Here is a 26,915-nt window from a genome sequence, read left to right as displayed (position 1 = left end):
AGAGCTTTACTCCGCCCCCCCCCCCTCCCCCGCCCTTAGGCCACCCCTGCCCATCCTTCCCGCAGCGATAGCCTCCTGCACTGGCAAATTCTGCACTTTGCTTTCCTATCATCCTCTTGTCTCTGAGGGCAGGAATGAGTCCCTTCCTCCGAATCCCATCTTTTTGCTGCGGAGGTGGGGCGGGGACCCCACTCTCCCACCTTAGGGTAGGGGTGCTGGTGTTGAGGGTGAGTGATCAAGGGCCCGTTCACCAGGCAGGTTTATACACTCAAATGGCACGTGGGCGACCCGAGGAAATCCGACAGCCAATCAGGACGCAAGCGTGGTACCGCAAGCATCTTTGGTCCGGGACAGTAAATGCCCAGCCCGACCCGGAGAAGAGGCTCAACAGGACCCGGGGTCAAACTTTCAGAGCGCTCGCCCCGCCCATCCGTGGACCGCTTTTACAGCGGGGCGAGCGCGACCCCGTTTCTGCTCGGGCGTCGCTGATTGGAGACGAGGGCGGGGAAGGCGGTGGGCGCAGCCAATCCGGGCCGCCCTTCGCCGCTCTCCTCCCTGCCCCGCCTCCTTCCCGTGGAGTTAGTCTTCCGCAGGAGGCGTCTCCGGCCGGTGTCTGCTTGCGCTCTCCCAGGGGTCAGCCGCGGGTGAGCCGGTGCAGTCGAGGCTGGGGACGCTGGCGCGCAGGCCATGGCCTCTCCCGGGCTGCCGCAGCCCCCGGCTGAGGTCTCGCCCTGGCCTCTGCGTCTGCTGCACGCGCCTCCCGGGCTGCTGCGGCTGGACTCCACCGGCGGAGCGCTGCTGCTGCTCGGCCTCGCGGCGCTCCTCGGCTGGAGCTGGCTGTGGCGGCACCGGGCGCGGGGCATCCCCCCCGGACCCACGCCCTGGCCCGTGGTGGGCAATTTCGGCTTCGTGCTGCTGCCACCGTTCCTCCGACGGAAGAGCTGGCTGCAGCGCCGGGCGAGGGCCGCAGGAGTGGAGCCCTCCGCCCTGGGCCCGCAGTTGTACCTGGCCGACCTGGCCCGCGTATACGGCAATGTCTTCAGCTTTTTCATCGGCCACTACCTGGTGGTGGTCCTCAGCGACTTCCAAAGCGTGCGCGAGGCGCTGGTGCAACAGGCCGAGATCTTCAGCGACCGCCCGCGGGTGCCGCTCGTCTCCCTCGTAACCAAGGAGAAGGGTGAGCCGCTTCTCGGCCGCCGGAGCCTTGAGGGTCGCGGGCCGTGTGAACGCGCGATGTGGCGCATGGGGCGCCAGGTGCACCGGGCTGTGGTTCCTGTGCCCTTTGCAGCCGCGCGCACCCAGCCCGGCTCACCGTAGGCAGCCCCAAAGTAGGAGGGCGGCGGCAACGCCTCCTTTTCCTGGTGCCTTTAAGATCGTATCGAGCTGTGATGGATGAGGGACTCGTTCTTATTCCAAGATAAGAAGTGGGAAACCCACTGGAAAGTTGAGGAAGGGAAATGGGGACGGGGGCGCGGGTGGAGACATGTGAAAGCCAGGCTCTATCTTTCCTGTCTGTCCTTTCCAGAACAAGGCCTTTGGCTGTGTTAGATGGAGGCAGGGATATTCATTACACCTTCTGTGTTCTGAATGAAAGCGTTTAAGAAGATAGTTCCCCATAAGATAGAAAGTCCAGAAAACGTGTTAGGAGCCTATTGGCAAACCTAGTTTACTGGGTTTGCAACCTCTGCGATTTCTGCTTATGGAAGTCCAAGTTGGGCAGTTTTGATGGTTGGGAAACATACTATCCACATTTACCCTCTCCCTAACCCAATCCTCCCACCTCCTTTGTTTATCAGTCTTACCCTTTGTCTTACTGGCTGGCATAGGTCCCAGACTTGTTTGTCTGAGTTCATATGTTAATTTAATTGCCTTTCATCAGTCTTTCCTTCTGGAAGCTTTTTGTCACTCCCTCTCCAAGTTAGCTCCCTTTTGGAACCAGTTTCTTTGCACAAGTACTTTTTGCACTGCCCTTATCACAACTGGGGCTACAGAGTTTTGCAATCTTGGGCCTGGAAGCAGGTCTTTACCACGAAACTGACATCTAGGAGAATGTGGACTGCAACATAAAAAGATTCAGGCTTTTAAGAATCTGATTAAGCCAGAGTTTTCCCTCAGAATTTTAATGAATAGCAGTGATGATCATAATATTTTAAATGTCCCACTGAAGAACATGTCACAGTTCGTAACCCATGGTCTCCATGCCGTCACACATGCTGCTGCTTCTACCTAGAATTCTCTTCCAGCCTCATGGCTGCCTGGAAATCTCCTGTTTTCTCTTCTTTTCTTTTCTCTCTTTTAAACACATCGTGGTGAAATACACATAAAATTTGCCATCTTAACCATTTTTAAGTTCAGTGACATTAGGTCATTTACACTGTTATGAAACCATTACCACTATCTCCAGAATACTTTTCATCTTGCAAAACTGAAACTGTGTACCATTAAACAAACTTTAAAAAAAACCCTCCTTGAGGCAGGCACCTGGATGGCTCAGTTCGTAGAGCATGTGACTCTTGATCCTGGGGTTGTAGGTTTGAGTCCCACGTTGGGTGTAGAGATTACTTAGAATTTAAAATTAAAAATTTAAAACAAAAAATAGAAAAAACCCTCCTTCCTCTTTCTATCCCCTGGCAACCACTGTTCTATTTTCTGACTCTATGGATGTGACTATTCTAGGTACTTGATATGATTGGTATCATCTAATATTTATTCTTTTGTAACTGACACTTTCACTTAGCCCCATGTTTTAAGCTTTTTCAATGTTGTAGCATGTGTGAGAATTGCTTGCCTTTTTAAGTCTGAATACTATTCAGTTGAATGTATATAACACATTTTGTTTATCCCCTGATGGATGCTTGGATACTTCTGCCATTTCACTATTATGAAAAACGCTGCTATGAACACGGTACATATACAAATATCCATTCAAGTCCTTCCTTTCAATTCTTCTGAGTAGTTACCCAGAGGTGGAATTGCTTGATAATATGGCAATTCTGTATTTCATTTTTTGAGTAACTACCCTACTGTTTTCCACAATGTCTGCACCATTTTACATTCCCACCAGCAATGAACGAGGTTCCAATCTTCCCACGTCATCTTTGCTATTTTCTGTTTCTCAAACCTGCTTAAATGTCACCTCTTTGAGAATGTGTTCCCCAACATACCTCTCTGCCAGGGAGAGGGGAGCTACCCTTTCTCTATGACACCACTGTTTGGGCTGAAGCCCCTCCCCCTCCCACCCCCTGCCAGTCAGTCAGCAGGTCTTGTCAATTCTGCAGAGACAGTTCTGTATCCATCCACTTGTTTCGATCTCCATTGTCAGCACCTTCATGCCAGGTACCATCATTTTCATTTGATACTTGAAGCCACTTCCTTAGCCTGCTTGCTTCTACTCCAGTTTTATTTTATTTTATTTTATTTTATTTTATTTTATTTATTTAATTTTTTTAATGTTTATTTATTTTGAGAGAGAGAGCGTGTGTGTGTGTGTGTGTGTGTGTGTGTGTGTGTGTGTGAGCAGGGAAGGGACAGAGTGAGGGAGACACAGAATCCGAAGCAGGCTCCAGGCTCTGAGCTGCCAGCACAGACCCTGACATGAAGCTCGAACCCACGAACCGCATGATAATGACCTGAGCCAAAGTCAGACGTTTAACTGACTGAGCCACCCAGGTGTCCCATCGAGTTTTTTATCTACACATCAGCCAAAGGGATCTCTTTTAAAAACCAAGAATCACAGGTGCCTGGGTGGCTCAGATGTTGAGCTTCTGACTTCATCTTAGATCATGATCTCAGGGTTCAAGGGCTTAAGCCCCACGTTGGGCTATGGGCTGGCAGTGCAGAGCCTGCTTGGGATTCTCTTTCTCTTCCTCTCTCTCTGCCACTGCCCTACTTGCACTCTCTATCTCTCCTCTCTCTCACTCTGAAAATAAATAAATAAACTTAAACAAAACAAAACAAAAAAAAACCATGAATCAAACCATGTTGCTCCCCAGCTGAAACCAGTTGCCTCCAACTCCATCCTGGACCTACTGTGCCTGGAAGAATCTGGGCCCTGCCTGCCTTTCTCACTTTCTCTCTCTCTCCATTCTGCCTTGACTCATACATTTCAACCTGCTCTAGAAAAATTAAGCAGATTCCTGGCAAGCTTGTGACTGCCTCAGTCTACTGGGTTTGTTGTCCTTGGGCCTAGAATAACTTTTCATATGACTGACTCCTTATCCTCTCTCAGGCTAATTGTCACCTTTCAGTCCTATTTTAGACACTGCTCAATATCACAACTTATTTTATCTCTTTCATATTTCACTCATTAAACACTTTGAAAATATTTAGCCTATTACCAGCCCTACCTACCAATGGAATATAAACTCTGTGAGGGCAAAGGTTTGGTTCATGTTGTTACCCACTGTATCCCCACTAGTTGGCACAGAATAGGTAATCAAAAAATGAATGAATCTATGCATACAAACATCTGTTGATGCATGTAACACATTATACTGTAATTTTCTTGCATGTCTTTTCCTCTAGATATTTTTAAGGTGTGAATTAGATTTTCTTCTTTGAGGTCCTTCTTGGTGAATATATGGTTTGCTCAAAAATCTGTAATAAGGCAGTTTCTTTTTTATTTTGAGGGAGAGAGAGTGCGAGTGCACGTGTGCATGAGCGTGTGTATGTGGGGGAGGGCCAGAATGAGGGGGAGGGAAAGAATCTTAAGCAGGTTCCATGCTCACCGTGGATCTTGACTTGGGATCGATCTCAGGACCTTGAGATCATGACCTGAGCCAACGCTTCACTAACTGAGCCACCTCGCTGCCCCTATAATAAGACAGTTTCTAAGTATTAGTTGAATCACAGCTTATTATTAGATCTTTATGTAGGAAAGGCCTGGGAGCCTGGGGTAACTGGGTGTTTCAGCATCTCAACCAAAGCATTCATTCTCCCAAGAGACAGTTAGGGTTCTTTAGGTGATGCTGGTCTGGTATTGTAATGGGTGTGTGTTGGGCAGTGTGCTGTGAGCTGAGAAAAGTTGCTGTGGTGGAGGCAGTTGACAAGAGAAGGTAAAGGAAGAACCATAGTTCACAAAGGAGATGCTTGTGGGGCTAACTTAGAGTAGAGAACAGGTCATCTGAATAGGAAAATGGAGACAGCTGAGGAATTTTTTTAATGGAAATTGTTCAAAGGTGAAGAATAAAAGGGGAGAATATGAGCTTATTTCAAGATGCCCATCAAAGGATGAGGGACCAGACAAATTCTGAGTAGATGTCACAAATCGAGAAATGGATAGCCTGAAGTTATCAGCCTCAAGGAGAGGCCATGAGAGCTAGAGGCTGAGCAGCTCAGCACTACTTGAGGAGTGTTCACGCTGTTTGGCTACTGTTTCCAATGGCAGAATTAGAAAATGTGAAATTGTCTAGAAGAGAAATGTGTATAGGAGAAAGAGAAACAGTATTAGGAATTAGAGGTCAATAGCATTATTAAATATTTAGTACAAGATATTTTTAGGGTCACCTGGGTGGTTCAGTCGGTTGAGTATCCAACTCACAGTGGTAAGATCGAGCCCTGGGTCTGGCTCTGCACTGGCCGTGGAGCCTGCTTGGGATTCCCTCTTCCTCTCCCTCTGCCCTTCCTCCACTCACACACTTGCGCACACATGCTCTCTCCCTCAAAAAATTTAAAAAATAATTTAAAAGATTTTTAAAGAACATTGGTACTAAAGTTGGTGAGACTAGCAGAGAAAGGAATGTTTTATAAACAGTGATGTTCAGAGACAGGCTGGAAATACTTGACTTAACACATTGCCAAAAAGTTCTAGAATGTGGGGAAGTTATTATATTTGAATTTTTAAAAATATGCTTGGGCAAGTTGATGTTCTTTTTAAGCCAATAAAAACTCTAGTAAGCTAGATATGCCATAAAGGTATTTTACATTAGCTATGCCCATCATTCTCATCAGTCTACCTGATTCTTTCCTGAGCAGGAATAGAAAATAAAGCTACAAAGTCAGAGCCAAGGCTACCAAAAGTGCTTTACCCTAAGTGTGGTCTATTTCTTCTAAAAAGTTTGTGTACATCACATTTTTATTATAAAACATTTCAAATATAAAGTTCAGAGAGCATATAAATTTCTTTATCTACCATTCAGATTTGCTTCACATTCATAAACAATACATAGTTTTATTTGGTGTGTTTTTTAAAAACTTATATATGTCATATATTTAAAGTACCATTTCTATTCCAGCTGTTATTAGTTGATTTATCTATTTCTCGGTTGATAGAAATTAGATTTTTTTTTTTTTTTAATTTTAGAGACAGCATGAGCAGGGGCAAGGAGCAGAGGAGAGAAAAAGAATCCTAAGCAGGCCCCATGCTTGGCTCAGAGTCCAATTCAGGGCTTGAACCCATGACCCTGGGATCATGGCCTGAGCTGAAATTGAGAGTCTGACGCTCAACTGACTGAGCCACCCAGGCACCCCAGAAATTACATTATTTCTAATTTTAAGAGATTGCTAGAAACTTGGAGCAAGAGTGAAAGCAAATTGCAGAGCCATAAAAAAATGGAACATAAAAGGAAATTTGGAAGAAATTTAAGAGCAGAGTATAGATCAGTCAGTACTGACTACTTTAAAGGGGAACAAGATGCAAAATGAAATTAGGAGATGAAGATAGAAAATGAAAGTTCATCTGGGGAATTTAAAAATGAATGAGGGGGTGCCTGGGTGGCTCAGTCGGTTAAGCGTCCGACTTCAGCTCAGGTCACAATCTCGCGGTCCCTGAGTTCGGGCCCCGCGTCGGCTCTGGGCTGATGGCTCAGAGCCTGGAGCCTGCTTCCGATTCTGTGTCTCCCTCTCTCTCTGCCCCTCCCCCGTTCATGCTCTGTCTCTCGCTGTCTCAAAAATAAATAAATGTTAAAAAAAAAAATTAAAAAAAAAATGAATGAGGAGGGGAGCCTGAGTGGCTCGGTTGGTCAGTTGAGTGTCTGACTCTTGATTTTGGCTTGGGTCATGATCTCAGGGTCGTCTGCTCTGGGTGTGGAGCCTACTTAAGATTCTTTCTCTCCCTCTCCCTCTGTCCCTTCCCTGCTTGTGTGCGTTGTCTCTCTTTCTCAAAACTAAACTAAACTAAAATAAGAAAAACAGGATAACCAAATCTTGTAGTAAGTGCAGTAAAATAGGTATTTGAAATAGTTATGTACTCGTAGCAAGAGGGCCTGAATTCCCACTAAAAGGAACACTTCTATGACTCCGTGGAAGGAAAGGGCAAGTGTAATCACTGGGTAGATAGCACCTTCTCTATGTCAGGAGGAAGAAAACTTATATGTGATGGATGTAAATTGCATCAAATTTAATGTATTTAAGTACTTTTACTTCATGTTTATTATTGTAAAACATGTGGAAGAGGAAAAAAAAAAAAAAAAGAATTCCTTTCAATTCTTTCCAAAAAGAATTGAAAGCCATTTGGGATCATTGTTATTCTGAGATAGCCATTATTGGTATTTTTATGTACTGCCTTTGTCTTTAGCCCTACTAAAGAATGAATGGGTCAACCAGTCAATTAGAGAAGAAATTTATAAAAAATATGGAAACAAATGAAGATGAAAGTAATAATCCAAATGCTTTGGGATGCAGTAAAGGCAGTCCTGAGAGGAAAATACATTGCAATCCAGGCCTATCTCAAGAAACAAGAAAAATCCCAAATACAAAATCTAACAGCACACCTAAAGGAAATAGAAGCAGAACACAAAGACACCCCAAACCCAGCAGATGAAGAGAAATAATAAAGATCAGAGCAGAAATAAACAATATAGAATCTAAAAAATACTGTAGAGCAGATCAATGAAACCAAGAGTTGTTTTTTTGAAAAAATAAACAAAATTGATAAACCTCTAGCCAGGCTTGTCAAAATGAAAAGGGAGATGACCCAAATAAAATCATGAATGAAAATGGAATTATTACAACCAATCCCTCAGAAATACAAGCAATTATCAGGGAATACTGTGAAAAATTATATGTCAACAAACTGGACAACCTGGAAGAAATGGACAAATTGCTAAGCACCCACACACTTCCAAAACTCAAACAGGAAGAAATAGAAAACTTGAACAGACCCAAAACCAGCGAAGAAATTGAATCCGTTATCAAAAATCTCCAACAAATAAGAGTCCAGGACCAGATGGCTTCCCTGGGGAATTCTACCAGACATTTAAAGCAGAGATAATACCTATCCTTCTCAAGCTGTTCCAAAAAATAGAAAGGGAAGGAAGACTTCCAGACTCATTCTATGAAGCCAGCATTACTTTGATTCCTAAACCAGACAGAGACCCAGCAAAAAAAGAGAACTACAGGCCAATATCCCTGATGAATATGGATGCAAAAATTCTCAATAAGATACTAGCAAATCGAATTCAACAGCATATAAAAAGAATTATCACCATGATCAAGTGGGATTCATTCCTGGGATGCAGGGCTGGTTCAACATTAGCAAATCAATGTGACACATCACATTAATAAAAGAAAAGATAAGAACCATATGATCCTGTCAATCGATGCAGAAAAAGCATTTGACTAAATTCAGCATCCTTTCTTAATAAAAACCCTCAAGAAAGTCGGGATAGAAGGGACATACTTAAACATCATAAAAGCCATTTATGAAAAGCCCACAGCTAATATCATCCTCAATGGGGAAAAACTGAGAGCTTTCCCCCTGAGATCAGGAACACGACAGGGATGTCCACTCTCACCGCTGTTGTTTAACATAGTGTTGGAAGTGCTAGCATCAGCAAACAGACAACAAAAGGAAATCAAAGGCATCAAAATTGGCAAAGATGAAGTCAAGGTTTCACTTTTTGCAGATGGCATGATACTATACATGGAAAACTCAATAGACTCCACCAAAAGTCTGTTAGAACTGATACATGAATTTAGCAAAGTTGCAGGATACAAAATCAATATACAGAAATCAGTTGCATTCTTATACACTAATAATGAAGCAACAGAAAGACAAAGAAACTGATCCCACTCACAATTGTACCAAGAAGCATAAAATACCTAGGAGTAAACCTGACCAAAGATGTAAAAGATCTGTATGCTGAAAACTATAGAAAGCTTATGAAGGAAATTGAAGAAGATACAAAGAAATGGAAAAACATTCCATGCTCATGGATTGGAAAAATAAATATTGTTAAAATGTCAATACTACCCAAAGCTATCTACACATTCAATGCAATCCCAATCAAAATTGCACCAGCATTCTTCTCGAAGCTAGAACACAATCCTAAAATTTGAATGGAACCACAAAAGACCCCGAAGAGCCAAAGTAATTTTGAAGAAGATGACCAAAGCGGGAGGCATCACAATCCCAGACTTTAGCCTCTACTACAAAGCTGTAATCATCAGGACAGCATGGTATAGGCACAAAAACAGACACATAGACCAATGGAATAGAATAGAAACCCCAGAACTAGACCCACGGCCAACTAATCTTTGACAAAGCAGGAAAGAACATCCAATGGAAAAAAGACAGTCTCTTTAACAAATGGTGCTGGGAGAACTGGACAGCAACATGCAGAAGGATGAAACTAGACCACTTTCTTACAACATTCATGAAAATAAACTCAAAATGGATAAAGGACCTGAATGTGAGACAGGAAACCATCAAAACCCTAGACGAGAAAGCAGGAAAAACCTCTCTGACCTCAGCCGTAGCAATTTCTTACTTGACACATCCCCAAAGGCAAGGGAATTAAAAGCAAAAATGTGCATGCATTTTTAAAGTGTATTTGCTTCTTTAAAATGGAATTGTATTCACACCCTTTAAAATTGTTTTCAGAATTGTTTAAAATTGTTGTCACTTAAATTTGCTGAACATGTTTCTGCATTATTAATTATTCTCCTGCAAAGATCCTAAGAGCTGTACAACATTCCTTTGTGAGAATCTATCACAGTCGGTTTAGCTTATGCTGTGTTTGGTTTGAAGTGGATTTTTGTTTCAACTGTGTGGCACCTGTTCCTCTGTAGAAGAATCCCTTTTGAGGAGCTCTTCGTCCTCGCCACTCACTTGTACCCACTAACTGTGGTTGGAACGTGAGATGTCATGTCTTTATATGAATTCCCTTCTCTGACAGCAGTGATTAGGCAAGGATTAGAACCCTGATCAAAGGTGACTTGATCAGAATATCTTACCTCTGTACCAGTGGCTAGTTTGTAGGCTGGGCACCGAACTCAAGAATTTATGTTCATGGCATGGTCTGGAAACCTCAAGTCACAAAATAAACTTAAGGTGTTCCAAATTAGTATCACCAGGGGATACCTGACTGAAGCATTTGAATCCTCCCCCAGCATTTTTTTTAAGTCAGATCTGAAGAATAGAGGCCTTTTCTCTCTGGTGGGGAAAATGGGAGATTAGGCATCTGAAGATAGCTCCTGATGCTTGGAAAAGCTAGTTTGCAGTGGGAAAAAGTGAAGTCAGGCAGAAAGCATTTGAAAATGGGTGCAGTGAGAAAGAGATGTGTGGCATTTAGTCTTCTCTGAGGTGATGACCCCTAGCTCTTCCTGGTTTGTTTGTTTGTTTTTGGTTGCGCAGCCTAATCGGCCTCTTTGCCAAACCTACTTAAGGATATATTTTTGTCATTCCCACCCAAGAGTCCTCATTTTTGCTTTGGAGGCATTTTTATTTTTTAGTGTTATTATCCTCCTTGAAGTGAAGTCTTTGTACACATCCACAGATACCATTGCTTTTCAGGGCTAAGAATGGAGATGTTAACAACTGTAGGATGTGCCTGAACCTCTTTCAGACGCTCCTAGGACCATAAGCCATTCTGGCTCCAAAACATGAGTGTTTTGTAAAGTTCAAAGCCTTGGGCCATTAATTCTGTCCATGCCTCTCATTCTAGCATTCTCAGGCAGTCTCTTTGGTCACCTCTTTTGCCTTGCCCTTCACACCTGTCAACCTGTTGTCACATATCCCAGTCTTCAAACATTAGCCTCTTCTGAGAAGTTTCTCTCCATTTCCTTGCCTTATCTAAACCTGATTTCCCTCTAAAGATAATTTAGCCGTTCTTCACTTGTTGGGCTGAACACTGAGTGTTATACGTAAGTGATGAATCACTGCAGTCTACTCCTAAAGCCAAGACTACACTGTATGTTAGCTAACTTGAGAAAAAAAATAATAATAATTTAGCCCTTCTTGAAACAGCCTCTTTAACTTTGCTCAAGTTGTTTTTCGAAAATGTACCTTCATACACATCTTTAATTTTCTTAATTTTTTAAAAATTTATTTTTGAGAGAGAGAGTGCGCATGTGTGCACACGAGCTGGGGATGGGCAGAGAGAGAGAGGGAGACAGAGCATCCGAAGCAGGCTCTGCACTGACAAGCAGAGAACCTGATTCGGGACTCAAACTCACAAACTGTGAGATCATGACTGGAGCTGAAGTCAGATGCTTAACCGACTGAGCCACCCAGGCACCCCTATGCACATCTTTATTTACAAATGCAGCATCAGTTCAGGTGTCCTTTCTTCTGAGAAGTGCTGCCTTTCCTCAGCTGACACGGCGCTCCTTCCTTTGTCTACACTGCAACTTCAGTCCACCTCTGACATACAACATTGAATCAGTGCATCCCAACAATGCAACATTCAATACAGTCCAACATAAAACATTCAATACTGTACATTCCAACTATGCAGCCAAAGTACAATCCAACATACAGCATTCAATACAATATGTAACTTCAATACGATCTAACATACAACAGTGTATTGGATTGTTGGTTAAGTTCCCATAACGACTAACATCTTAAAAAGAGAGACGATGGCTCTTTTAAATCAATATGCCCTAAGTAACTTGTATATAGGGGACTCTGAATAAATATTGGAAAAGCCGATAGTAAAGGGGTGTTTTACTAGATAAAATATTTCTAAAATATATATGTGTAGTTTAAAAGATGGTGAGTAGATCATAAAGACTGAGAACCTAATAACAGAAAAATAAAGTTCCTTAAGAAATAGAGCAAAGCAGAGATGTCGTATGTGATATGTTAAATTAGACGACAGTTAAAATTGGTATCAAATCCTGAAATTAGAGTGAGAGACTGGATCTTTCTAAGGAAAAAGAAGGGGGCCTAACAATGCTTAGCCTCTGAATGCTGAAAGCAGCAAGAGTTGGCCATGGTTAAATGCAGGAAGGGTGACTAAGCTGTGGTTGCCTAGGAAATAGTTTACGGGGCTTTATTAAAGGGAGTGTTCTAGTTTCAGGAATGGTTAAGACATTTCCATTTCTTTTTTGTCTTGATAATCACAGACCAAACCAGAGGGACTTTTTAAAATTTAATTTATTTTTTTAATTTACATCCAAATTAGTTAGCATATAGTACAACAATGATTTCAGGAGTAGATTCCTTAATGCCCCATATCCAATTAGCCCATCAACCCTCCCTCAACCCCTCCAGTAACCCTTTGTTCTCCAAATTTAAGAGTCTTATGTTTTGTCCCCCTCCCTGTTTTTATATTATTTTTGCTTCCCTTCCCTTGTGTTCATCTGTTCTGTGTCTTAGAGTCCTCATATGAGTGAAGTCATATGATATTTGTCTTTCTCTGACTGACTAATTTCACTTAGCATAATACCCTCCAGTTTCATCCACATAGTTGCAAATGGCAAGATTTCATTCTTTTTGATTGCCGAGTAATACTCCATTGTGTATATATACCACATCTTCTTGTCCACTCATCCATCAATGACATTTGGGCTCTTTCCATACTTTAGCTATTGTTAATAGTGCTGCTATAAACATTGGGGAGCATGTGTCCCTTCAAAACAGCACATCTGTATCCTTTGGGTAAATACCTAGTAGTACAATTGCTGGGTCAGGGGGTAGTTCTGTTTTTAACATTTTGAGGAATCTCCATACTGTTTTCCAGAGTGGCTGCACCAGTTTGCATTCCCACCAGCAGTACAAAGAGATCTTCTTTCTCTGCATCCTCACCAACATCTGTCGTTGCCTGAGTTGTTAATGTTAGCCATTCTGACAGGTGTGAGGTGGTATCTCATTGTGGCTTTGACTTGTATTTCCCTGAGGATGAGTGATGTTGAGCATTTTTTCATGTGTTGGTTTGCCATCTCAAACCAGAGAGACTTTTAACAGAGGCACACACTCCACCCAGGATGAAATGGATCTACAATTCTGTGCCACAACATTGGAAGACAAAAAGTAGACATCGGATTGGCAAATGACTTCATAGAGTGGAGGATGACCACCCCTAATTGGTCTACACTGGGGGCAGGTACTAGTGGAGTGTGAGACAGTTTATCCTGCAGAACCCCAGAAAGTCTCAGGAATTGGAGATACCAGTGGTAACTAACAGGAGATGGGTATGAGCCAGTGGGCTGGAACAGTGATTGTTTGAAATGCATACAAAATATAGTTAGACTGTCCCTTTTCACCATACCCACCCCTTCAAAAAACAGAAAGTAGGTGCCAAAAAACAGAAAGTAGGTGCCCTGAACAACCTTGGGTTTAAATGACTTCTTGGCCAGGGATGTGAAGTAGGTGGAGTGAGGGCAGAGATCTATGATCTTGCATCACACAAGATGAAAAGTTGCTGTAGACAGAAGACTCTTGAAGAGCTTCCCTTTGAGTGTGAGATTGAGTTTGACAAGGAACACCCAACAAACCTGGCCACTAGCAAAAGAAAATAAGGAGAATTGTCTGTCTTGGCCTGGACTCTGGCAGAGAAAGTGTTCTCTGCTACTTCCAATCCCTGTTGCAAGTACCCTGCCATTTTAGTACAAAAGCAGCCATGGACTATATGTGAATGAATTATAGTGGCTCGTTAACTCCTGTGTTCTAGTAGCCTTTATTTATAAACCCTGAAATTTGAATTTCATATTTTTTCATATATCATGAAATGGTGTTTTGATTTTTTTCCCCAACCATTTAAAAATGCAAAAATTCATCTTTGTTGACTGGCCATATAAAAAGAGACAGCAGGCTGGATTTGACCTGTGGGCTAAAGCTTGCTGATCATTATTCTGGACTTTAAGTAACTGTGTTAAAAATTTAAGGGTGAGTATTCACTTTGTTTCTCTAATGCAAAAGAAGGCAAGAAAGGAAGGAGAAAAAAGAATAGATACAGCCAGGTAAAGTTCAAAATAATGTATTAGAAATAAATTCATAATTATATTAAATATAAATGAACTAAATTGGCTAAAGGATAGATTGCTAGAATGGATTTTTTAAAAATTCAAATGTATGTTATTTTAATTTTTTTTTAACAGTTATTCATTTTTGAGAGACAGAATATGAGCAGGAAAGGGGCAGAGAGAGAGGGAGACACAGAATCCAAAGCTCCAGGCTCTGAGCTGTCAGCAAAGAGCCCAACGTGGGGCTTGAACTCATGAACTGCAAGATCATGACCTGAGCCGAAGTTGGACGCTCAGCGGACTGAGCCACCCAGGTGTCCCCAAATGTATGTCATTTTAAAAGAGACATACCCTCCCTCCAAAAAGAGAAATACCCCAAACATAAGTGTACGTTAAAATTCAAAGTGAAAGAAAGGAAAATGTTATACCAAGATAATACTTTAAAAAGAAAAGCTGTTGGGATACCTGGGTGGCTCAGTTGGTTAAGCATCTGACTTCAGCTCAGGTCATGATCTCGAGGTTCGTGAGTTTGAGCCCCACCTCGGGCTCTGTGCTGACAGTTCAGAGCTTGGAGCCTGCTTCAGATTCTGTGTCTCCCTCTCTCTCTGCCCCTCCCCCACTCACACTCTGTCTCTCAAAAATAAATAAACATTAAAAAAATATTTTTAAAAGAAAAGCTGATGTCTTTTTGACAATATATACTTTAAGTCAAACTTTATTATTAAGAATTAGTGAATTATATGATGAGAACAGGAAGAGGAAGATATAATAATTTGGAACTTGCATATACCTAACAGTGTTCTCTAGCATATATAAGTATCTGACAGCAAAGATAAGTTAACAGATATAAGCAGCTACATTGCAAAATTCTATAGCAAAACTTACAGAACTGCAAAGAGAAATCAATAAATGTACCATTATAGCAAAATATTTTAACATAAGCATTTGAATAACTGAGAGAGCAGGAAGATCAAATTTGCTAAGTATACAAAATTTGATTTTGTACCTTTGTACAAATGTACCATTTGATTCCAATGGTTATCAGGTTTTTTGTATTGGACATATAGAGAACGCTGTACCCCACAATTGAGTCTATAAAAATTCTCTGAATTTTATTGGAAATTGTATTAAAATCGATCACATACTAGGCTAAAAAGCAAGCCTCATTAACGTCAAAAATCAGTAGAAGACAAATTAATTTAGGTGGCAAAAAATCATAATAGAAAAAAATTTTAACTTAAGATTATAATGAAAATACTTGCAAACAGTACTTCTGGACTGCAGCTAATGCGGTACCCAGAGGCAAATGTAGCTCCCTAAGTTATGTATTAGGATAAAAGTCTGAAAAGTAATAAGTTAGATGGCCAACTTTATGTATCTGGAAAAGAATAAAAGCATAAACTCAAAAGAAAAAAGAAGGAACATAATTTTACACAAGTTCTTCCAGAGAGAAAGAATATACCCTGGATTAGTTTAGAAGGCCAGTATATCCAGACAAGTACATTATGAGAAAAAAGAAATTTATTGGCCATTTCATTTATGAATATGAATTTAAGAAAACATACAAGAAACCAAATCCATCGATTAAAAAAAAAACATAAAAACACTATTTAACCAAAATTGGATTTATTTTTTATTGCAAGCAGTTTCAATTATCAGAAGGAAGACAGTTTCAAATCTATAAATTAAATGCAATTCCAATGAAAACCTCAAAGTTTTTTTTAATAGAGTTTGACAAACTGACTCTAAAATTTTATAAAAGAGTGAAGAGCCAAGAATAATTTAAAAAGCAATGTTGAAAGAGAATAAGGAGGGGGGACTTCCCTATTAGGTGTTAAGACTCACTGTGAAGTCTATTTCTGTCTTATAAAGTAACAGTAATTAAGACAATGTGCTCTAAGCACTTTGGAGAGTAATTTGGCAAGTCTAGTCATATTGACAAAGTACGTGTTTGATGACTTACCAAACCACTCTTAGCAATGTCTTCAAAATTCTGAGGAAGTAGGAAAGGTAGAATAAACACATTTTCTAAAAAAATCTTTCGAAATTTGCTGCCCATGCATTTTTGCTTTAGCAAAAGAAGGGAAGGAAACAAGAAAGAGGAAGAAGTAGAATCCTGGAAATGGGTTCAGCACAGGAGAATCTAAAATAATTCCTTAATGATGCCCCACAGAGGTCGTCACACATCTGAATAGAAGGCCTAGAAGCAGCAGATTTGAGCAGATGTGTGGCAGAGTCCAAGGATAAAAGCAGAGCTGATAAATCGCCTGATTCATTTGACCACACAGATGTTTACATTGAGAGGCATTTTGTAAAGGTATTAAATATTGTGATAAGATTTAACCACAGAGAAAGGTCTGTATTTCATCCTCAGCTGGATTCACAGCATCCCGGTCCCTGGCACTGACTCAATATTCAGAAATATTTGTTAAATAAGTGATACTCAAAGATAGCAGAAATGAAGTAGATTAAAAATGGCAAAGAAGGAGAATCAGCTGGAACAATAAAGGGCACCATGGAAAATAAAAGGGTGAAAGAGGTGACAGGAAATAAGGAATATTTGAAAACAAATTGATACATCTGGGAACAATTCTGTTGGGTTTGATGGTGGGAGATGTATAACATAAGTGAGAATCAAATGAGGTATAGTTGTGGACGACTTTTGAGTTCAGATGTTCTTAAATTAGGGCTGTTGCTGACAACAGACATTTTAGATTACCCGCCAGCTATTCAGTTCCAAACTGATGGTGAGGGTTATAGTCCAGTGGGACTGTTGATTTATTTGACTAATATTTGACAAGCTCCTCCTGTATACTCAGAATGATGCCAGATGCTGGGATTTTAATAGTCAGCACAATCAGGTATTGTCCCTGCCTCCTTCTATTCAGAATCTTTAGAATATGGGTATATCCAGCCTGAATTTTTTTTTTTAATATTTGTTTAGTTTTGAGAGAGACAGGGTATAAGTGGGGGAGACAGAATCTGAAGCAGGCTCCAGGCTCTGAGCTGTCGGCACAGAGCCCCATGCAGGGATTGAGCCCACAAACTACAAGATCATGACCTGAGCCAGATGCTTAACCGACTAAGCCACCCAGACACCCCCAGCCTGAAATATTTTTTAAGCCTGGATTTACTCTTATGAAACATAAGATTCAGAAATTTACACTAAAGAAAGAGGAACCCTTTTGCACTGCTGATAAGAATGCAAACTGGTGCAGCCACTCTGGAAAACAGTATGGAGGTTCCTCAAAATATTAAAAATAGAACTACCCTGTGACCCAAGAATTGCACTACTAGGTATTTATCTAAAGGATACAGGAGTGCTGATTCGAAGGGGCACATGCACCCCAATGTTTATAGTGGTGCTATTGACAATAGCAAAGTATGGAAAGAGCCCAGATGTCCATCGACTGATGAATGGATAAAAAAAGATGTGGTTTATGTATACAATGGAATATTACTAAGTGATCAAAAAGAATGAAATCTTGCCATTTGCAGCAATGTGGATGGAACTAGAAGGTATTATGCTAAGCGAAATAAGTCAGAGAAAAACAAATATCATAGGACTTCACTCATATGTGGAATTTAAGATACAAAACAGATGAACATAAAGGAAGGGAAGCAAAAATAAGTTAAAAACAGGGAGGGAGACAAACCATAAGAGACTCTTAAATGCAGAAAACAAAACCGAGGAGTGCTGGAGGGATTTGGGGTGGAGGGATGGGCTAAATGGGCAAAGGGGCATTAAGAGGGACATTTGTTGAGATGAGCACTGGGTGTTACATGTAAGTGGTGAATCACTAAATTCTATTCCTGAAATAATTATCACACTATATGTTAACTAACTTGGATGTAAATTAAATAATAATGAATGAATAAATAAAATACGTAGAACAAACTGCTGGGGGGGTAGGTGATGGCCATTAAGGAGGGCACTTGCTAGGATGAGCACTGGGTGTTGTATGTAAGTGATAAATCACTGAGTTCTACTCCTGAAACCAATACTGCACTATATGTTAACTAACTTGAATTTAAATAAATTAAAAAAAAATTTAAGACTAAAATAAATAAAAAGAAATGTACACTAACTCTAAAAATTGAAATTCATTGCTTTTCATTTCACTGGGGGTTCCTATCTATAAGCTATATTGTATAGGATTTTTATTATTAGAAACATATGCTATCTTGATAATTTCGCTAATCATTCTTCTTGGCTGGTGATCTCTACCTGTATGTAGATGAACTTTGCACACGTGACTTGACAAATACAGGACACACTTCATTGTAAGTCCTTTTAAGTGTTATCAGGCATCGCTCTTTCTTACCTTTTCTTGGTGTCCTTTTGCAGGGATTGTATTTGCACATTATGGTCCAGTCTGGAGACAACAGAGGAAGTTCTCTCATTCAACTCTTCGTCATTTTGGCTTGGGAAAACTTAGCTTGGAACCCAAGATTATTGAGGAGTTTAAATATATAAAAGAGGAAATGCAGAAGCATGGAGAAGACCCCTTCAACCCTTTCCCCATTCTCAACAATGCTGTCTCTAACATCATTTGCTCCCTGTGCTTTGGCCAGCGTTTTGATTATACCAATAGTGAGTTCAAGAAAATGCTCAATCTTATGTCACGAGCGTTAGAAATCTGTCTCAACACCCAGCTCCTCCTGGTCAACATATGCTCCTGGCTTTATTATCTTCCCTTTGGACCATTTAAAGAATTAAGACAGATTGAAAAGGATATTACCACTTTCCTTAAAAAAATCATCAAAGACCATCGAGAGTCTCTGGATGTGGAGAATCCTCAGGATTTCATAGACATGTACCTTCTCCACGTGGATGAGGAGAGAAAAAATAATAGCAATAGTAGCTTTAATGAAGATTATTTATTTTATATCATTGGGGATCTCTTCATTGCTGGAACTGATACCACAACTAACTCCTTGCTTTGGTGCCTTCTTTATATGTCACTGAACCCCGACATACAAGGTAATTAACAGATGTCTCCTTTATTCAGGCAAAGCCAGGCTATTTAATTTTTTTTTTTTCATGTTTGTTTATTTTTGAGAGACAGAGAGGGAGCAGAGGAGGGGCAGAGAGAGAGGAAGAGAGAACCCGAAGCGGGCTCCAGGCTCTGAGCTGTCAGCACGGAACCTGACACGGGGCTCAAACTCATGACCCAAGAGATCATGACCTGAGCCAAAGTCGGATGCTTAACTGACTGAGCCACCCAGGCTCCCCAAAGCCAGACTGTTTAAATCAGTATCAGCAACTTTGGTGATGCTGTAGCTTCTAGCTCTAAGCAATGTCTTCAGGCTGGGAAACAAAATGGAAATCCTTGAACCTCATAGGGAGTTGGTAAGGTATTAACAGAAAAACTCCCAGTGGGACTAATGTCATACTTGCTTGCCCCTGCTTTAAATCTCTACAGGTCTGATTCTGTGTGAAATCTATAGAGAGGAAGAATTTTAGAGAAGAAGGACAATTTAGAGCTGAAGGGAATCATAATGATTGTCTGAACCCAGTCATCTTGTTTTGAAACTGGAGAACGAAGACCCAGAGAAGTTCTGTGACTTTCACAGAGTGTCTGGCAGTTCATAATGGAAGAATACAAAAGAGGACAGTATATATTACTTTTCTACTGCTTCTATAACAAATAACCACAAACTTAGTGACTTAAATCAACACAAGTTTGTTATCTTAAACTTCTGGGTCTCATTGGGCTAAAATGAAGATGTTGGCAAGGCTGCCTTCCTTTCTGGAGACTCTAGAGGAGAATCCATTTCCAGCTGCCTTGGCTCCTGGCCCCGCTTGTCCATCGTCAGACCCAGCGATGTTGAAGCACTGTGATCATTTTCTTTTAGTCACATCTCCCTCTAACGTTAAACTCAACTGGGGAAAGTTCTCCAATTTTAAAACCCAAGTAATTAGTGCACACCCAGAAAATCCAGGGTAATCCTCCCTACTCAAGGCCCTTAATCTGATCACAGCTGTGAGGTCTTTTTTGCCACATAAAGGAGCATATTCATAGGTTCCAGGGGGTTAGGGTGTGGACATCTTTGAGGTGCCATTTTTTGTGTACTATAAATGAGATTATGCCTTCTGCATTATTGTTCACTATTAACTAACAAATTATCCCAACATTTAGCATCTAAAAACAACCACCATTTTACGATCTTACATAGTTTCTGAGGATCAGGAATCCAGGAGCAGCTTAGCCTGGCTGGTTTAGGATTCCTCATGAAGTTATAGTCAAGATGTTGGCTGAAGCTGCAGTCATCTGCAAGATTGACTGAGACTGAAGGATCCACTTCCAAGATGACTCATGCACTTGACTATTGGCTGCAGGCCTCACTGCTTGGACTTTTCCACAAGGCTGCTTGACTTGGCAGCTGCCTTCCCCCAGAATGAGTGACCCAAGAGAGAACAAGTATCAAGACAGGAGCCACAGTGTTTTTTATAACCTAAGCTCAGAACTGACATGGTGTCACTTCTCCTTTACTCTGTTGGTCACACAGATCAACTTAGTACAGAGTGGAGGGGGACTGTACAAGGACGCGAACACCAAGGGGCAGGGATCACTGGGGGCCCTGTTGGGATAACTCACGTTGTCACATACAAGCTTAGAGAGTCAAAACAAGTGTCCATATGAAAGAATGATTGCGAGTACTCCTGAATCCAGAATGCTTTCTCCTTTACCCTTCTATCTGTTCTGCTATCCTTCAAAGTCACAGGGTGGTACAGGGTCCCTGGGACTAACTGCCTCTACCTGGAATATATGACCAATGCTTTATGCTCTGAGGCTGAGTCAGGTCCAACCTGCCAACTTATCGCTTGTGTGTATGACACACATATGGGAAGTATGCATAAGAAGGCAGTCTCAACTCTTCTAGCTTATCTTATGGTTTATTCTTTGTTATTCTTTCCTTTTTTAATTCTTTTTAATAGAAAAGGTTCAGGAAGAAATTGAAAGGGTCATTGGTGCTGACAGAGTCCCTTCCCTCACTGACAAGGCCCAGATGCCCTACACAGAAGCCACCATCATGGAGGTGCAGAGGCTGACTGTGGTGGTGCCACTTGCCATTCCTCATATGACCTCAGAGAAAACAGGCAAGTCCAGTGTCTTTCTCCTTTGAATGCCCTTGAGGGAATCCCAGCCTTCCAGTCCAAAGAATTTTAGGTGAGGGCGTGATGACCATTGCCCAGCTTGATTCTCCTGAGGGTGTAACGTTGTATTGTGGATAATTAAATGTCCAGTGGATACTTCAGCCCTCAGTTGTCCATTTTTCACATCCTGGTATTCCAGCACAGCTTGTTTTATAAATAGCTCTCTAGACTTCAGAGCATGCACACTTACATTGTCAGACAAATTACGCTGCCATTTAAGATGGCTGTATTGGCAGAAAAAACTCCAGAATTAACAAAGGCACCTACCTCTCAGTCTTCTTGGAGGTCAGAAGAGCTAGCCTAAAATGGAATTAAGCATTTTAACTGGGAATTATCCTACCTTACCTCTTAGAGTTCTACAACTGAGGCATAAATATTAAAGAATTAGAAGAGCCCATCTGATTCTAAAGGCACCTGTGTCAACTTCACACCTACATTGAAATGTGTCCATTTGTGGTCATGTCTTTGACATGTAAGCACTCAGACTTTATATAAAATTTCTCAGAACAAGGAACTTCCCTCCTCTGGAGATAGCCCATGATGTAATGAGCTTAACTATGGTTATAAGACAGTTATAAGAGACAAGAACTTATAAATGACATTGGATCACTTCATGGTTTTTCTTGTGCTAGTTAGATGCACTGTGTGTGCAGTATCTTGGGTGTTGTTTAAGGTGCACATGAACTTGTCAGTGGTAAAAGCAGTGTTGACTTCCCTGTACAGTTGACCCTTGGACAACATGGATTTGAACTACAGTGGGTCCACTTACACATGGACTTTTCTCAATAAATGTATTGGGAAAAGTTTTAGAGTTTTGCAGTAGTTTGAAAAAATTCATGAATGAACTGTATAGCCTAGAAATATGGAAGAAATTAAGAAAAAGTTAGGTATATCTTGAATGCATAAAAAAATATATATATACTCATTATTTTATCATTTACTACCATAAAATACAGTTGACTCATGAGGTTTGAACCGCATGGGTCCTTTTATAGGCCAATTTTTTACAGTGCAATACTGTAAATGTATTTTATGATTTTTGTTTTAAAGCAAAGTTTTTATTTTTTAATTTTGTATTTTAAGGACTTTTATTTTTAAGTAATATCTCTACCCAATGTGAGATTCGAAGTCACAACCCGGAGACCAAGAGTCATATGCTCTACTGACTGAGTCAGACAGGCACCCCTCTCTTGTGACTTTTTACTAACATTTTCTTTTTTCTAGCTTTATTTATTATAAAAATACAGTAAATAATACAAAAATATTTGTTAATCACCTATGTTATTGGTAAGGCTTCAGTCAACAGTAGGCTATTAGGAGTTAAGTTTTGGGGAATCAAAAGTTATATGCAGATTTTTACCTATGCAGGGGCTCAGTGCCCCTAACCCCCACATGGCTCAAGGGTCAACTATGTTAGGAATTTGTAATTCTTTGGGAAGTTTACCTGGAATGTCCTATGATTTCTGTTTCAGTGTTTTCTCTTAATTATAATGTTTTAATGGTTTGATTTGATTCATTAACTCTGTGTCTATTAAAGCAGTTCCTGTGCCTCGTCTCAGGCTGGGGTCCTGAGATGGTGTTGATAGCATCTTGTCCCAACCCTCAAGTACCTCAGTGTTTAGTCTCCACAAATTAAGTAGCTAGATATGTGACCGGATTTTTTTTTTTTTTTCAGATAGTGATGTTTACCGCGAACTATTGGTTGAATGACACTGGTTTTTTTGTTTGTTTTAGTGCTCCAAGGATATACCATTCCTAAAGGCACAATGATATTACCCAACTTGTGGTCAGTACACAGAGACCCAGCCATTTGGGAGAAACCGGATGATTTCTACCCTAATCGATTTCTGGATGATCAGGGACAACTTATTAAAAAAGAAACATTTATTCCTTTTGGGATAGGTCAGTTAAACTTTTATTTTCTAAATGGCATAACTGAAGAGGGAAGACTAAAAGAATCTTTTATTATTTCATGATAAAACTGTTTTAAAAACATTTCCATCTTGACAAGCAAACATAAGAGAAGAGGTAAATAATTGAGATTAAATGCAGCCCCCTGCATTTATTTCAGATTTTAAAAACAAAATGAAAGCAGTTGGTTTTAAATCCCGAGATATGACTAGAAATCTTCCTTTCTGAGCTGCCCAAGTGATTGTTTGAGTCCCAGGAAATTGTTGGAGTTAAGAGCAACTTGTGACCTTCTGCTGTGCTGGTGGCTGAGAGGCTGGGTTTGCTAATCTCACCAGTCCCTCTTTTAGAAACCTGTATGAGCACATGTAGGGTTCTGTCTATAGAAAGGAATGCTCCAAACATTGTCTTCTGACTCATTCTCCTTTAATCTTCCAGTTGAGACCAAAGGAAAGCCATAAGAAGGTATGGAGGAGACAGGGTTGCCTAGATCTGTCTCTAGTTCCTGTCTAGAATGAGGATAAGTTTTCATGAGTAGGAGTTAAAATGTGAACTTAGTGTGTAGAAATTCGGACCAGCATATACTTTGGGAGGCCATGAGGTATATATGACCATTTTGTTTTAAAACTCTCTATATCTGCATTTAAAACACTTAATTGAGATATTTCACATACCATTGCCAATTGCCCTTCTTGAGATAGGAAACAGGGTGGTATTTATAGTGTCAACTTTCTTTTCTGATCTCATTTTTAGGGAAGCGCGTGTGTATGGGAGAACAGCTGGCAAAGATGGAATTATTTCTGATGTTTGTGAGCCTAATGCAGAGTTTCACATTTGCTTTACCGAAGGATTCTAAGAAGCCCATCCTGACTGGAAGATATGGTCTAACTTTAGCCCCACATCCATTTAATATAATCATTTCAAAGAGATAAAGAACGTGCCCAAGAAGAGAGTGTAAATACATCTCCTTCTGACCAGATTCTTCCTCTGCAGTTGACAGCAGACCCAGCAACGCAGTGGGTCCGGGTCAGGCTCAGATGAGAGGGAGACAGGAAAGAGGGTGGAGCTTGATTCTTCAACAGGATGTGTCTGTCATTTTAGTAATGTGCATCTGTGACTTACGGAATGGGGACCAAAGTGCTGGATCAGGAAGAAGAGATCTGGAGTTTATGGAGTTTATTGGAGCTCCCACCAATGAACATTGCTTCTCATCTTTCAGTGCCTCAGTCATTCTGTGTGTAAAATGAGGTTAAGAAAATTCTCCTTCTCTATGTTTCAGCACTAAAGAAGGGCAAATACCCCGTATCTTTTCTTTTCTGACCTCACCAAAACACTGTTAGTTTCTGGAGAACAAATTCAGAAGTAGAAGGAAGTTCTGCCAGTTTAAGACCTGTGACAACACGAAAGTAGTGTTCAGACTTGAATACTTTGTCAGAGAAGGATGTGGGTTTAGGCAATGATGAGTTAGAGCTTTTCTCTGAACAGATCTTATGTCGGTTTGGTGTAAGGGCTTTGTTCTGTTACTGTTATCTTTTTTGTTTGCGATGCAGTTTTTACGTTTTGTAGACATGGACTCAAGTGCCCTTGTCCAGTGTGTAGCGGAAAGGTTATTGTTTGAATTTATATGTCTACCTTCTTTTTTTTTTTTTTAAGTTTATTCATTTTGAGAGAGAGAGGATGCGTTGCATGTGCTCGCGTGAGCGGGGGAGGGGCAGAGAGAGAAGAAGAGAGAATCCCAAGCAGGCGTCAGCGTGCAGCCCGATCCCGTGAACCTCAAGATCACGACTTGAGCTGAAATCAAGAGTTGGGCGCCACCCAGTTCCCCGTACGTCTACCTTCTATTTCAACTTTAGAAACTGTGAGCCTGGCTGAAGAGGTGGCTTCAAGGCAGAGCTCCTTTCTGCTCAGCTACTTGCAGAGATGTAGCTCTGCCTTTTGACTTGAGCCCTGAATAGTGAGCTTGGGCATTTTGATACTGGGATTCATCAGAGAAAGATTCAAACTGTGCTGAACATCCCTTTTGTGTTCTCTCTTCCACTAGGCTTAATATGTCTCATCTTTGAGTACTCTCAAAGACAAAGAGTCATTCTTTTTTTTTTTAACTTTATTTTTGAGAGAGAGAGAGTGTGTGTACACATGCTCACTAGTGGCGGGGGGTGGGAGGTAGAGAGAGAGGGAGAGAGAGAATCCCAAGCAGGCTTGGTGCCACCAGCACAGAGCCCGATGCGGAACTCAATCTCATGAACCACAAGATCGTGACCTGAGCTGAAACCAAGAGTTGGTCACTTAACCAACTGAGCCACCCAGGTGCCCCAAGAACTACATTGCTTCTTAATAAAGATGGTCCCTCTAGAATAGCAGTTCTCAAAAAAGGTAATGACTCCTTCCAGGGCATGTTTGGAAATGTATAAGTGCATGTTTGGGTGTCACAATGATGAGGGTGCTATTGGCCTTGCCATGTGGCCAGGATGCTAAATGTCTGAGCAGACCTGTACAATGAGGAATAATCCTGCCTAGTATGCCAGGTAGTTCCCCCATTGAGGATATGCTCCAAAGAATGACCAGCCCTTTCCTTGATTCTTCCATAGTACTCCTTATATAGAAGCAATCATGATAAGAATATGAACAACCACAGTTTGGAACCTTTCCTCATGCTGGCCCCATACTTACTTCATGCTTTACTGGCATGCTTACATAATTCTTAAAGAAACTCTGTTAAGAAGATGTTATTTTATAGGTGATAGAGCTGAAAGTCGGAGAAGTTAAGGTACATAGCTAGAAAGTAACCTTGTTCATTTCAAACCTACCAGTCCCTAGGACCAGAGGGTTCTTTCTGAACCACTTCTCTGTACTGCACCACTTGATCCCGTGAGAGCCTACTCTGCGTTTTCAATACAGATAGGTGAAAGGCAGGCAAATCTCTAGGTGCCTTGAGGATTTTTATCAACTAAAAAGAAAAACTAATTAACTAAATGCCCCGGAATTGTGAGCAAATGGAGTGGTTGTTGTGTAGATTTTTGATGAGACGATGCATGTGTGGTTAACGCACTTTGAACAGGACAATTTGTCTCTGATCTGGAATTTTATATGCTTTTGAATTGCACTAATAATGTCACATTAGCAAGTTTATTACTCCTTAGTTGATAAATACATTTTCAACATTCCTAACCAGTTTGTAGCTTACTTGAAACAAAACAAAACTGTTCTGTGAGATTATGTTGGAATCATATGCTCATTAAACTTTTAAATATAATGCCTCAGACTGTAGCACTTTAAATACCTCTTTATATGGTAAGTCACTGAAAGGACTGTTAATGCTTTCCTTGTATATATTGACATTTTATGATTTTGTACTTTATGATTTATTTGAAATGTAAAAATAATGGTATTTTGTTTTATATATCTTCTTAATGTCTAATTTTTAGTCCTCTTTTTTAGCATAATTTTTGGTGCTCTTATTAAACTTTTAATTTTAATGGAAATTAACTTTAATGGAAATTAAAATTAGTATCATGTCTGGGTTTTTTTTTTTTTCTTCTCTTGTTTTAACTGCTAAACAAAAATTTTTTTAAACCAGATGTCAGGTTAGGAAATGGAAGAGGCAGCAGACTTCCAAAGAGAGAGGGATGGCCACACAGAAGCGTGGCTGGAGACTGCTCAAAGCACAGTAACTCTCAGGGCGGTATCACAGCTCATGTCTCTGATTTCTCACACCCAA

The 26,915-nt window shown here is 40.7% G+C and overlaps 1 protein-coding gene across 3 annotated transcripts; it reads left to right on the top strand.

Moving 5' to 3' along the window:
• The first annotated feature begins 560 nt into the window (after window positions 1-560).
• LOC106983647 (cytochrome P450 2U1) lies at window positions 561-26,712 on the top strand. Of its 3 annotated transcripts, XM_027062013.2 has the most exons (6): window positions 562-1,177; window positions 18,476-19,111; window positions 21,071-21,232; window positions 23,024-23,191; window positions 23,636-23,662; window positions 23,951-24,066. In XM_027062013.2, the coding sequence occupies exons 1-5, from the start codon at window positions 688-690 to the stop codon at window positions 23,656-23,658; spliced, it is 1,479 nt and encodes a 492-aa protein (XP_026917814.1). In that variant the 5' UTR covers window positions 562-687; the 3' UTR covers window positions 23,659-23,662; window positions 23,951-24,066. The 3 variants fall into 3 exon arrangements, with proteins under 3 accessions (XP_053073053.1, XP_026917814.1, XP_026917813.1); XM_027062012.2 differs by lacking the exon at window positions 23,636-23,662 and having other exon boundaries at window positions 563-1,177; window positions 23,951-26,712; XM_053217078.1 differs by lacking the exons at window positions 21,071-21,232; window positions 23,636-23,662 and having other exon boundaries at window positions 561-1,177; window positions 23,951-26,712.
• Window positions 26,713-26,915: the final 203 nt, after the last annotated feature.

The sequence above is a fragment of the Acinonyx jubatus genome, chromosome B1 (assembly GCF_027475565.1).
Source record: "Acinonyx jubatus isolate Ajub_Pintada_27869175 chromosome B1, VMU_Ajub_asm_v1.0, whole genome shotgun sequence".
NCBI lineage: Eukaryota > Metazoa > Chordata > Mammalia > Carnivora > Felidae > Acinonyx > Acinonyx jubatus.
Note: the sequence above shows the minus strand (reverse complement) of the source record. Positions and strands in the feature narration are given on the sequence as shown.